Raw genomic sequence first — 13,573 nt, forward strand, 5'->3', positions numbered from 1 at the left:
TCGTAAATTGATAATAATAATTTTGCGAGGATAAATTTTCTCCAAAACGTAGTTCTAAACGCGCGACTAAATTTTCAAATTGAGAGTTCTCAAAATCCGTGCCCCCTTCCAAAATCGCACGCGCTCCTCGGAGACATGACGCTAATACGACAGCCTTTTCCGCGTTTCCCAAATTATTCGCCCGCGCAATTAAATTAAATTGCGTAAGATATTCGCGCAACGGAACACTACCATCATAAATATCGGGCTTAAGCTTCAAGTCGGAATTAAAATTTGAAAAAGGAAATGACTGGCCTGATATCGGACGTTGCGAAATCTCTTCCTGCGGACCGGGCATAGAAAATGTTTCTGTCTCTCGACGAGCGCGCTCCTCCCTCAGAGAGCGAAGCTCCTCCAGCGTTAAGCGAAGAATCTCCTCCAAATTCGGAGACGCCTCCGGTCCTTCCGCTCGAGTGCAGGCCCTTTTCCTCGCAGAGATCACTCTCCGACTTTTCGCTTCTTCCTGTCCAGTCCCCGTCTCTTCTGTTTGTCGCTCCGCCATTATCTCTCTCACACACACACACACACACACACGAATCGAAAAATTCGATCCCGGACGAGCCCCCAAAATTGTCGCGTTCGCGGCGTTAATTCCCGTGATCGCGATACTCGGCGGAGCGCTCTCGGAAAGGAAGAACACTGTTTTAAGAAAGACTCGCTCTTTATTAAACCAACGGTACAGAAACGCGTCCGGCCACCGCAGAATCCGGCCGTCAAATCTATAAAACAGTCGGAGAACGACGCGTTGCCAAGGGCCGATCCTCTATTCGAACTCTTATCGATTGATATTGATTATTTCTTAGCAGCGCCGAACGGAATACCGCAACGGCCGCAACAATATGTATGATATAACAATAAACTTAATTTTTTGTAACATAAATTCCAGTCTTTGTCTGTCTTACTCTCTTTTCCCGCCGGCCTAAAATCTTAGTTACATAACTCCAAGCTAAAAATATCCAATCATTTTTCAGATATTTTCGCTTGCTTACCATAGAATTAAGGAAAACCTCGCTAGTATAAATCCCAATGTTAGAAAAATCTAGAGTTTTATATGTAGAAAATCTTTTTAACTAGCGTGTTTGTCATAGGATAAAAGCCTCGTATATCTCCAAGCTTCTAATGCGAACTTGAACGTTCCTGTTTTCCTCCCCCAAATATCATACGATTCGGTAAATAATTCTAACAAATATTACACTCTACCAAACCTCGCGTTTTCAAAATGTTTATACATTTCCTCCATACAAAAAATGTCAAACGACTCGAGAAATTTAAATTCGCTAGGCCCCGAGAAATCTTTCGTCCTAAGAAAACCCGATTCATCATATTCCATATACACGCGATAAAAACTCGCAAAAAATTAGTTTTTTTCTCTTCGCTCCATCCCACGTGTCACAAAAAATCGCATTCCATTCTCGACAAGTATATTCCTTTTACAGACCCGCCATATTTCTTTTCGCAGACGCCATTTTGTTTTGACGCCCCCCCGATCCCAGACACTTTCTCCCCCTTCCCCTACTTTTTCGTCTAGCATGTCGACACTCAATCGTACACATGGGGCACTATGGGTAGAGCCAATCACGCGCCGAGCAGCTACGGAGTTAGCCAATCAGAACGCTCCATTTCCACGTGGCTGCCAGTTTTTGATGGTCGAAGACCACGCCCCTGGCGCCAATGGGAAGGTGGTGAAGGTTTGTTTTGATGCGCCATGGCTATCCACTTACTACTAAATCCACTACTGCCATCTAAATGGAATTAAAGAAATGTCGATAATGATCGACAATTTAAAAAGTCGATATTATCGACAATTTAAAAAACACATTACATATTACATATTAGATTTAATACACATTACATATTAGATTTAATATGTAATTTTAGAAGATGTGTGTGTGTGTGTGTGTGCGTGCGTGCGTGCGTGCGTGCGTGCGTGCGTGCGTGCGTGCGTGCGTGCGTGTGTGTGTGTGTGTGTGTGTGTGTGTGTGTGTGTGTGTGTGTGTGTGTGTGCGTGTGTGTGTGTGTGTGTGTGTGGATATCTCTCCAATTATTTACAACTAATGCATTAGTAATAATCGATATCGTCAATACATTTTTATGGCATACATTTTTGCCAGTAATGTCAAACAGACACTTCTGATTATAATTTTTATCAATACCGTCCAAATAGACGCTTCTGATTTTTATTATTCGAATCATACTGTAGTATGAAATATCGAATGGAAGTAATAATACTAGGCCGGTTCTAACTCAGGTCCTTCGAAGGGGATGCGAGTGTGCGGGCGGAAACGGAGGGCGCGGAGAAGAGGGGAGGGGAAAATCAGAGGCAGCGATCCTTTGAACTGAGCCGTGGGGGAGGAGATAAGATAGTAGGATTCGGTGAAGGGGATATAAATAAGTGAATAAAAAAGTAGATAAACAAATAGATAAACAAGAAGATAAATACATAGATAAACCAATAGAAAATTGCGACTCGAAGGACATGACGTCACGGGGGGAGGGGGGAGGGAGGGTAGTGAAGAAAGACGAAACGAGGTGAGATAAACAAATAGGATAAGATAGCAAGGCGATATAAACAAAATGGGGCGGCGAAGATGATATAAAAAAATTGGACAGGGCGCGTGAACATGACGTCAGGGGGGGGGGCCGCCACCGCCGCCGCCACCGCCGCCGAGTAAAAAATAAATATCTCTCTCGTATATCTATCTCTCCTATTATCTCTTCCGTTGCGGTTCTCTCTCTCTCTCTCTCTCTCTCTCTCTCTCTCTCTCTCTCTCTCTCTCTCTCTCTCTCTCTCTCTCTCGAGATGAGAAGACGTGTGTCACATCGCTCCGTCAAAATAGTGAATTTTCGTGCGTAAATAGTGGGAAAAGACGTAAAATAAGTATTTCGAGTTATGTCGCCGTAGATCGAGGATGGATATGAAAGTTATCTAGCCGGGATACGGCGATCTGTGGATGTGAGCAGTGAATTTATTATTTGAGACATTGAAGTCTCACAAGACAGTAGACATTATACGTGGACACAATAGTGCTGACGTGTGAAAGTGGGTCACAGGTGACTGATCGCTTATGCTGATACTAGCGGTTTTGGCCGGTAATTATCAGCATGGACGACGAATATGCAGAATATCGATGCTCGGCATGTAGGAAGGCAATTAAGAGCAGAGTCGTTAAATGTAAAAATTGCCCAAAGCTTTTTTACCATCCAGGATGTGTAAATAAGCATAAAATTATCGACAGAAATCAAGAGTACGTGCAGTGTAAAGGCCCATTTGAGGAATTTTTAACTGATAGTGAGAAAGCTCCGGCACCGGCAGGGAGAGATAGGACATCATCTACAGGATCTACAGGATCTACAGGAGTGTTCACAACATCGAGCAGTGGAAATAAAGGGTCAAGCATTGATATAAAAATAGACTGGATTATAAGAACTGTGAAAGAAATAAAAGATGAAGCGATGCGTAAAAATGAAATTAAAATAATGATTAAAGAAGTAGTTCAAGAAGAATTAGGAAGTATTAAACAAGAGATGGAAAACTTGAAGAAAATGATACAGGGAATAGAGTATGGATCGAAGGGAGGAACGCAAAGAAGCTACAGTGAAGCGGTTAAAGAAAAGAAGAAAGAGAGTCTTATAATTGTTAAACCGAAATTGCAACAGGAAAGTGAAGACACGAAAAAAGTGATAAAAGAGAAGGTAGATATAAAGAATATGGCAATGGGAGTAACAAAATTAAAAAAAGGAAGCAAAGGAGTAGTAATCATGGGATGTGAAACTGGAGAGGAGGTAAAAAATTGAAAGAGACAGTTCAAGCTAAACTGGGAGAGAATTACAAAGTGACGGAGTCTAAATCGAAACCAAAAATAAAAATTATTAACATAAATTTAGAAGAGATGAACTTAGATGATAATGAGCTTATAAATACGATAAAGAAGCAGAATAAAATAGATACAGTAAATATGCGAATTGTGAAGAGAATGGTCAAAGTAAAGAATAACGATCAAAGAAGAGGAAATGAAGAAGGATCAATAATAATGGAAGTAGATGAAGAGACACACGAGATGATATTGCAGAAAACAAAACTAAATGTAGGATGGAAGAAGTGTCCTGCATTTAATCACATCAGTGTCAAAAGGTGTTTTAAGTGCTGGGGATATTTTCATATTGCCGAAAATTGTAAGAGAGAAGAAACATGCTGCAAATGCGCGGGGAATCATAGCTCGCGTGTCTGTACAGCGACAGAGAAGAAATGTGTGAACTGTATGTTCAAAAATCGAACATACAATTTGAAGATAAATGATGATCATGAAGCTATCAGCCGAGAATGTCCGACTTTTAAGAGGGCGTTACAGGAAGAGAAGAGGAGAGCAGGCTGGGAGGAGAAGTAGCAACTACAGAAGAAAGAAGAAATTATACTGTATACAAATGCACAGAGTTTGATAGCGCATAAGGATGAGATTCAACATCAGATTATGAAGAAAATAAATCCTGCGTTCTTAGCATTATCGGAGACCAGATTGATCGAGGATATTGAAGACAGTGAAGTGAACGTTTCTGGTTATAATATGACTAGATGTAATGCTGAGAATAGAAATACAGGAGGCGTTGTTCTATATGTAAGGAATGATATTATTTACGAAACGGTGTTAGTACAAAAATTAGAATCGAATTGTTGGTGTGTCGCGGTAGAAGTGAAAGATAAATTATATAAAGGAGTGATAATGGTAATATATCACTCACCAAGCGCATCGCACGGGGATTTCATGAGATTTTTCGAGGATATAGTAGAGGAATTAGTAATAAAAGGTGAATGCATGGTAATAGGAGATTTTAATATAGATCTTATGATGGACTCGTTTTATGCGAAGAAATTGCAAACGGCAATGTTAAGCTTGGGTATGAAACAGTATGTTAACGAACCGACGAGAATCACGAAAGATAGTCAAACAATTATAGATCTAATCTTTGCTAATAGTAATAAAAAAGTGCAAGTAATTCATGAACCCAAAATTACGGACCACGCGTGGCTGGAAGTTGAGGTGAGTGTGAACAAAATTGAAAGTAAATTTAGAGAGTTTAGCGCTAGGAATTACAAAGAGTTTGATGAAGGTGAATTTGTTATGTTAGTAAAAAATAAATTACAGGAAAGCCAGGGATGGCAGTGTGTATGTATGGGTGTGAGTGAGAGAGCAGAAAAATTTGTCAATAGTATAGTAAATGCGTTAGATGTAATGGCACCGAAGAGGAAAATTAGAATTCCGAAAGTATGGGAAGGGAAAAAATGATTCTCAGATGTAATAAGAGAGGCTGCGGATAAAAGGGATGAGGCATTTAGGCAAGCAGTGTACGCCGATACAGAACAAAGCTGGTTGCAATTTAAAGTTAATAGGAATGCAGTAGTAAAACTAATCAGGTCGAAAAAGAAAGAATATTATGAAAATATGATAGATTTTAATAAGGATAATCCTTCGACTATGTGGAAAACTTTAAAAGAAATTATTAGAGGCGAGCCAGTATGTGCTAAAGAAATAAAAGATATAGATTTTGAAATATTAGATAACATAGATTATAGTACAATAGGGTGCAATATAGCGGATAAATTTAACTTATATTATATACAGAGTATTAATAGTATAATAAAATCTATAATAGAGGATCAGTCTACAGGCGCAGGTAAAAGAATTATCTATGCTATAGAAAATACGGTAACTATGGAAAATTTTGAGGGAATCACGGTAGAGCATTTAGAGAAAATTATTAAAGGACTGCCAAATAAAAAAGGCACGGAAGAGGGAATAACTAGTAATATATTAAAACCAACGTTTTGCGTAATAAAAGAGGAATTTGTTGATATAATAAATAACTCCCTGAGAGATGGTTGCTGTCCAGAAAGTTGGAAAACGTCCACAATAATACCGATTCCAAAAGTAGATAAAGCCAAGAAGGCGAGTGATTTTAGGCCTATTAATGTGTTACCTATATTTGAGAAAGTGTTAGAATTGGTAGTAAAAGAGCAAATTGAAAGGTATTTGGAAAATAATAGTATTATAACTGAACATCAATCGGGCTTTAGGAAACACTATTCATGTGAAACAGCGATTCAGACTATTGTTGACGAATGGAAACTGATAGTCAGTGAAAGGAGAATAGTAGGGGTAATTTTCATGGATCTGAAGCGAGCGTTTGAAACGATAGATAGGGAAAGATTATTAGGAAAATTATATCAATATGGAATCAGAGGAAAAGTCCTTGAATGGTTAAACTCATATCTAAAGAATAGAACACAGCAGGTGCGATTTAATAATAAATGGTCAAAATTAATGGCAACGGAATATGGAGTTCCACAGGGATCTGTATTGGGACCTTTGTTATTTATACTTTATATAAACGATATAATCAAAGTCTGTCCAGAAGAATGTAAGATAAAAATGTTTGCGGATGATACTTTAATATATGTGGAGGGAGAAAGTAGCGCAGAATTAGAAAGAAAAATGAATACGGTGTTTGTTATAGTAGAAAAGTGGATGAATATAAATAAATTAAAAATGAATGCAGGGAAAACGAAATACATGATAGTTAGAAGTATAAGAAAAGAGCTAAGAGGTAATATTACGTTGAAATGCTTGGATGGAACTGAGATAGAGCGTGTGGAAACGATGAAGTATCTAGGTATAATTATTGACGATAGACTTCGATTCAACGACCACTGTGATTATATGCTAAAGAAAATAGGGAAAAAAACGAGTTTTCTCAATAGAATAGGTAGTTCTGTATCGGCTTACACCAGATGCACGGTATACAAGACAATTATAGCTCCTCATTTTGAGTATTGTGCGACGTTGTTGATTGACATGGGTGAAACGCAGTTAAGCAAATTGCAAAAAGCGCAAAACCGAGCTATGAGAGTCATACTGCAGTGTAATAAATATACCAAGGTGGAACATATGCTGCAAACGCTGCAGTTTATGTCCATAAGACAGAGGCTATATTATAATGTGTGTACGTTTATCTTTAAGGTTGTGAATAACATGCTACCGGAACAATTAAAAGATCAATTAGAGCTAGTGGGGAGTAAAAATGATAGACAAACGCGACAAACCGGAGATATTATAATAAGATTTCGTAGAACAAGGAGTGCACAAAAAAGTATGTTCTACGAAGGAGTAAAAATGTACAACGCGTTGCCAGCCACAATGAAAAGATGTGATAAACTAGAAATGTTTAAGCGAATGTTAAAAGAGCATATATTAAGTATAATTTAAGTGTGTATTTGCAAAATAGCTGAGAAAGCTAAATAAAGTCTAATCAATCTCAATCAATCTCTCTCTCTCTCTCTCTCTCTCTCTCTCTCTCTCTCTCTCTCTCTCTCTCTCTCTCTCTCTCTCTCTCTCTCTCTCTCTCTCTCTCTCTCTCTCTTATGGCGAATGTTATTTTTCTAATTATTTTATGGTGGGGAAGAAAGAAATAAAAGAAATACATGTTTTTTCCATATTATATATGTTTATATTTTTAAACAACAATTGAATACATTTAAGTGTGAAATTTTTTTATTCACATTTTTCTTATACACTAAAAACTAAAGCTAACAGCTCGCAATCGACGAGTTGATGTCTATCGAATGTATCGCAATTGCGTATGGCATTCGGCACTTCCTCGGGATTTCTTACAACAGACGCGATGTTGGAGAATCGCGTATATTTGGTATCGATCGTATCGACGAATCTGACGAGTCGATTGAAAGTCACATCGATACATTCGTCCAGATCAAATATACGGCGCAGGGTCGATTCGATCATCGTTACACGTACGTTCAAAGATTCAAGACGTACGAGTGTAACGTCGTTCATCTGACGGTTAACGGTCCGACGCTTATAAAATTATCTTTGTAATCATTTCGCAGCAATTTGTAGATATTCCATCGCTGCTCGTAGAATCCCTTCCACGTTTCAAGAGACAGTATCAATTCCTGTCCCCGTGATCGTCAAAGTGTAACGTCTGCTCAGTAAGCGCACCTCGCGATGCTCCACCGAAATACTGTAAATTAAATATATAATATTGCACAATATTGGAAAAAAAGAGAAAAAAATATAAAAAATGCAGTTGAAACTTGCGCGTTACATTTCTTCTGTTGTTATCGCCATTGTACAGGGCGCTGCTTCCTTTGGCGGAATACATTGCGTGTTGTTCGAATGATGGAGAAGCGGAGTACCTTTTTTTGTCGTGCAGATCGTTCGATGGAGGAGGAGGACTGATCGCGTAAATTTTTGACATGGCAAACCGTTAATCCCCCCCTCCTTCCTTCCCCTCCTTTTTTTCTAGGAATTTCATTGTTGCAATCAAACATGTAGCGACATGTTCGCAAAGGAGCGCGATGACAAATTTTTTTCTAGGAAAAGCCCGCGAAAAGATAGCTCTTCAGAAATCGACGTACGTGTCGCGACGTGTCAAGAGAAGCGCCGATACTCCGGCTGCTATAAACAAATGGGGGAGACCTATGATGATGCTCCGACAAAGAGACAAAGAAATTGTCGATGATATATAATGGATCATGGGGTGTGTGCAGGATCACAGTAGATGGAAGTCTAATGGAGAGAGAAAGCTGACGTGCATACAAAAAACATGATTGCATACAAAAAAAAAACGCAAAAGTATCGCGTAGTGTCTAACGCTCAACGAGAAGAAATGGCAAGTGAAGAGGCATCGCAGGAATTTGATTATTTGGCATATATTATAGGTTTATTAAAAATTACTTATCCAACTGAAGCAGTATGTATATTTATTCACATGTATCTTTCTAATGTTTAAAAATATTATTAAACTGAATATTGTAAAAAATATTAAACTCAATATTTTTGTAATTTGACAGACATTATATCTCGATGATATCTCAGTTGTGGAAACCGTGCAAGTACGGAATCTTATAAAAATTCAGATACACTACCCGAATGGGGTACGTAACTTTTTCTCCTTTTTTTCTTTTACTCTCTTTTGTCTTTTTTCCTTTTATTTGATATGTGATGTATTGTGTGAAATTGAGATTTTTTTATTACTTTTTGTAGTATTTATGCATATATGATATCAAAATTAATGGTTTTATGAATATTAATCATCGACGGTGGATATGGTATCGTGACGCAGTGACGCCAACACAAGGAGTATTTATACTTTTTATGGGAAGAAATTACTCGCGAGGACGTATTTGATTTGCAGAGACTCTTTGGTTTACGTCCATATGAAGATAATGAAGAAGTGTAGTGAACTTTTTCTACAAGATATTCTCATTACTTTAAATAATTACATAATTAATTGAATAATTACATAAGTAATAAAGATCTACAAATGAATGTATATACAATAAATAAAAGTGCATTGTATGATTTATTTTTTTGCATTAAATATTAGGTGTACAAAAAAGATCTAAGCTTTAGATTTCATACAACCGAAATAACAATTTAAATTTTATATATCTTCCCGCCCTTTTGCGGTTTTAAAGTTGACATTTGGCCTTCTAAAATGCCATACGGTTTGGCGTTTGATAACCTCAAAAATCAGTAGTGTTCACGATGGCAATAATAAAAGAGCATATTCGATTTTCCATCCACTTCGCGTTTCATCTGAAGAAAAATGCTGTTGAAGCCACTGCAATGATTTGTGCTGCATATGGAGAGAACGCTGTAAGTCATACTATATGTAAAAGATAGTATCAAAAATTTCGCCAAGGAGATTTCAGTCTTGAAGATGAACCATGTGCTGGACGCCCTCAAAAGATTGAAACGGACGAATTGCAAGCACTGCTGGATATAAACTCTGCGCAAACTGAAAAAAAGCTTGCAGAACAGCTTGGCGTTACGTAGCAAATCATTTCCGTACGTTTACATACGATGGGAAAGATTCAGAAGAAAGGCAGATGGGTTCCGCATAAATTGTCCGAAGACAACAAAAATCGTCGGCGTGACACTGCACTCACTTTGCTTTCAAAGTTTCGGAAAAAAGATTTTCTGCACAAAATCATTCACAGGCGATGAAAAGTGGATTCTTTATGATAACCCTAAACGTAGAAAATCATGGGTTGACCCTGATCAACCTTCGATATCGATGCCAAAGCCTAATATCCACGCCAAGAAGGTTTTGCTCTGTATCTGGTGGGATTGGAAAGGTGTGTTTTATTACGAGTTGTTACAACCAGATGAAACAATTACGGCAGACCGCTACCAACAATTGACCAATTTAAGCAATGCATTAGAAGAAAAGAGGCCATTTACTCGCCAAGGACGTCGTAAAGTGATCTTGCTTCATGACAATGCTCGATCACATGTTGCGAAAGCGACTCAGAACCATATCTTTCGTTAGGCTGGGAACTTCTCCCGCACGCGGTGTATAGCCCAGACATGGCGCCTTCCATTACTACCTATTCCGGTCGCTGCAGCATTATTTGGCTGATACACATTTCGTGAGATTTGAAGAGATACGAAAATGCATTGATGACTTTATCGCTTCGAAGCCGATGAGCTTCTATCGTTAAGGAATTCGCAAGCTACCCGAAAGATGGCAAAAGATCATTGATGCAAACGGGGAATATTTCGCTGATTAATATTTTTTTGTTTGTTTTTGAATAAAGATTGAATTTTACAAAAATAAGCTCAGAACTTTTTGTACACCTAATAAATATTTAAAAAAATTTTTCATTTTTTTAAATCGTCATTCAATTTCTTTGTCATGTGCATGACCGACACACTGACCTACATTCCTGCCCGACGCGTGCGAGTCACCCCGGCAAGATAAACTTCTCGGCGTTATATGATAAGAAGCAGTTGACCGTTAGAATTATCAACCCATAGGAAAGAAATAAAAAAACATAATTCGTATATCATATTTATTTTATTCATGGTTATCTGACCACCAATTAAATAATTTGAATACATTTTGTAATGCGCAATTAATATAGTGATATCCGCATCGCATAATATTATCAGCGTCCAGATTGTTTAGAGAATCTACGTCTTCGTAATCAGCATCCAGAGTCTCGATGTACACGCGCTCATCGTCCATAGCAAATTCCATTGTCGTTTTTCATGTCCCTTGACATATACGACAGCATCGCTGTCATCGTCGTCGTCGTCGTCGTCGTCGTCGTCGTCGTCTTCCGTTCCATGCACAGCCTTTGTAATCAAACTCTTAGCTTTGCTGTATGAAATCGTTCCGTCGTCTCATCGTAGTCTATGGTGATGACGTATCACCCAGCGTGCGCGAGGCTTGTCGGCACTTGCGAGGAAATGCCATATAGGGCTTGCGAAAATGTAGTGAGAGAGAATGGTCCGTTTTCTGAGAACGGCAAACTCCTTTACAACAAACTGTCCTCCAACGAGAAAACCTTGCAGATCTACGAATGTTAGCACAACTATGACGAGCAATTTTTGGAGACTGCGGTCGATTTTCGATGTATCGTAGATTTTATTGTCTCTCTCTCTCTCTCATGTGTCAGCGATGCTCTTAGGTGATCTTGCGTACAACATTGGTCAACGGATTATAGTGAACCACGCGATCGTATATAATAAGACAGTACGCGGTGGTATTCATCGGTACATTCTCCTTAGTTTCAAATTCCAATCTCACGTCCATGATTGTGCTCTTGAATTCGTTTTATCAAGAACAATCGATGATTACGAATGGACCGTTATGTAGAAAAGACGTGACGGTGAGACTCGGTTCGAGATATTCGTATCCGTAGTTAACTCTTGCAAACACGCGCGTACGTTTCATACAACACGGACCATCTGTTTTTGTCGAAATCAAGATTCATATCGTCGTACGTATAACATTCCGAGTTCAGATAGAGTTTTACGTTGGTTAAGTTGCAGTCGTCGGCTCGTGTCCTCAACCATGACATTTTTGCAACCTGCTTGCAGAGCGAAGATGACGTATCGCGGCTTCTCGAGCTGAGTAGCGGTCTTGATGACCCACGAATGCTTGGTTATACGCTGTAACAGCGGAAACTCGTACAGATCCCACGAGCGAAAAGCCATGCTCAAATATCGTCCGTTCTCCAAAGTGCGCAGCATCGATAGTTTTTTATCTCGCTCAATAACACGAGCGGTATTCGCCATTGTATCTTGAATAAATCGACCATGGGATCCAACGTCGAATTTCCCATCAGGCAATTGTTGTCGTTACGCGATTGTATCAAGATCAACTCGTGACGAGCGTTGATTACCACGCGTCTGTAATCCTCGCAGAATCCCAACAGTGCATAGAGAGGTACGCAAAAGTTAAAATATCCATCCGCGTTAGTACGCGCATTCCAGCCGGCATTCCTCAGAATCACGTTTCTGTCGGATGATGTTGTTACGTAATGTTTGAACGTGCTGGTTATGCCCACGTTTCTGTTACGATCAATCTCCACACCATCAAGCTTGTATCGAATCTCATCGAACAAGAACGCGACAAAATTATTTCCCAATCAGATCCTTCGACAACTCTGTTCTTCGTTAGTTTTCCCTCGATATATAGAAAGCTTTCGTACGGCAATGTGTACAGATCCTGTTGCTGTATGGATATTCTTATCTCATCGCTGTACCCGAATGGGTTGTACGCATGAGTCTCAATCTTGACGATGCGATCATCAAAGATTGGCTCGTCTTCGATGTTTAGGATATCAATCATTTCACAAGTCGCGCACCGCGAATCCTAAAGCTTGTAAAAATTTGACGTTCGACGCGTTAAGTTTCTTCCTCTTCTTGACGCAGCCGGATGAACGAGTATTGTCGATCGGTGTTTTCTTTGTAAAAGATGCGTTATCTCTCTGTGTATGCTTCGCTTCGTTCAACACGAGCATCTCAAATGTCACGCTCGCGTTATCGCTGTCGCCGTCGTACGTGCAATCTGACGGTGATCTCTTCTCCTCTGAAATCGAGCAATCGTCCGTTCTGATCAACAATGCGTATCATTAGCTCTGTAATTCTCCGTACGATGACTGGTAGATAAATGATCTGCATCGGCCTTTCCGATATCTTATATCCTGGCGTCACGCTCGGCGAAAATTCGTGTATCGTGTGCACACTTTTGTCGTTGCTGTATGCGCCCACGGTCACGTTGCACTCTACACGGATAATGTTTACGTTCATTATGTTAATCGACACGTCCGATTCGTGCCACCTTCGCGGTTGCAGTATACGCCTCGAAAAACCCAGCAGCGATCCAATGTTATGGGGCTTGTTAAAGTTTATTCTGTAGATACATTTAATCTCACACCTCATCGTGTTGTAATTTGCGTGGAGCACTATCAGGTATTCTCCAATCTCATCATCGTCGCACGCGGTGTCACCAGCGTTACCCTCGGGCCCATTGCGTCGCGGACGTTTCCGTAAAATCTCACGTTTCAAAAATTCATTTATGGCATGCAGTTCATACGACCCCTCGGGAATCGTAATTTCTGCGTCGTCTTTGCCAAAATAAAATGTATTGTTCGAAGCGTTTACATTCGGTATCGTGTGATAAGTTTCCAAAATTGTTAGACCAAGCTCGTAGTCATCGTCGCTCA

The 13,573-nt window shown here is 39.4% G+C and overlaps 1 protein-coding gene and 1 pseudogene across 1 annotated transcript; both read left to right on the forward strand.

The window, feature by feature from the left end:
• The first annotated feature begins 2,854 nt into the window (after window positions 1-2,854).
• On the forward strand, window positions 2,855-4,427 carry LOC148937210 (uncharacterized; annotated as a pseudogene).
• An 81-nt stretch (window positions 4,428-4,508) lies between these two features.
• On the forward strand, window positions 4,509-6,289 carry LOC148937211 (uncharacterized). The gene is made up of 4 exons (XM_089073915.1): window positions 4,509-5,145; window positions 5,329-5,607; window positions 5,689-6,191; window positions 6,275-6,289. The coding sequence occupies exons 1-4, from the start codon at window positions 4,509-4,511 to the stop codon at window positions 6,287-6,289; spliced, it is 1,434 nt and encodes a 477-aa protein (XP_088930041.1).
• Window positions 6,290-13,573: the final 7,284 nt, after the last annotated feature.

Source organism: Pogonomyrmex barbatus, unplaced genomic scaffold (genome assembly GCF_055798465.1).
Source record: "Pogonomyrmex barbatus isolate J1 unplaced genomic scaffold, ASM5579846v1 scaffold16, whole genome shotgun sequence".
NCBI lineage: Eukaryota > Metazoa > Arthropoda > Insecta > Hymenoptera > Formicidae > Pogonomyrmex > Pogonomyrmex barbatus.

Coding starts and splice junctions, on each gene's coding strand:
- LOC148937211 (XM_089073915.1), top strand. CDS start 4,509: ATGAAGAAAATAAATCCTGCGTTCTTAGCATTATCGGAGACCAGATTG. Junction 5,146..5,328: donor TTACAAAGAGTTTGATGAAG/GTGAATTTGTTA, acceptor AATGATTCTCAG/ATGTAATAAGAGAGGCTGCG. Junction 5,608..5,688: donor ATTAGATAACATAGATTATA/GTACAATAGGGT, acceptor AATCTATAATAG/AGGATCAGTCTACAGGCGCA.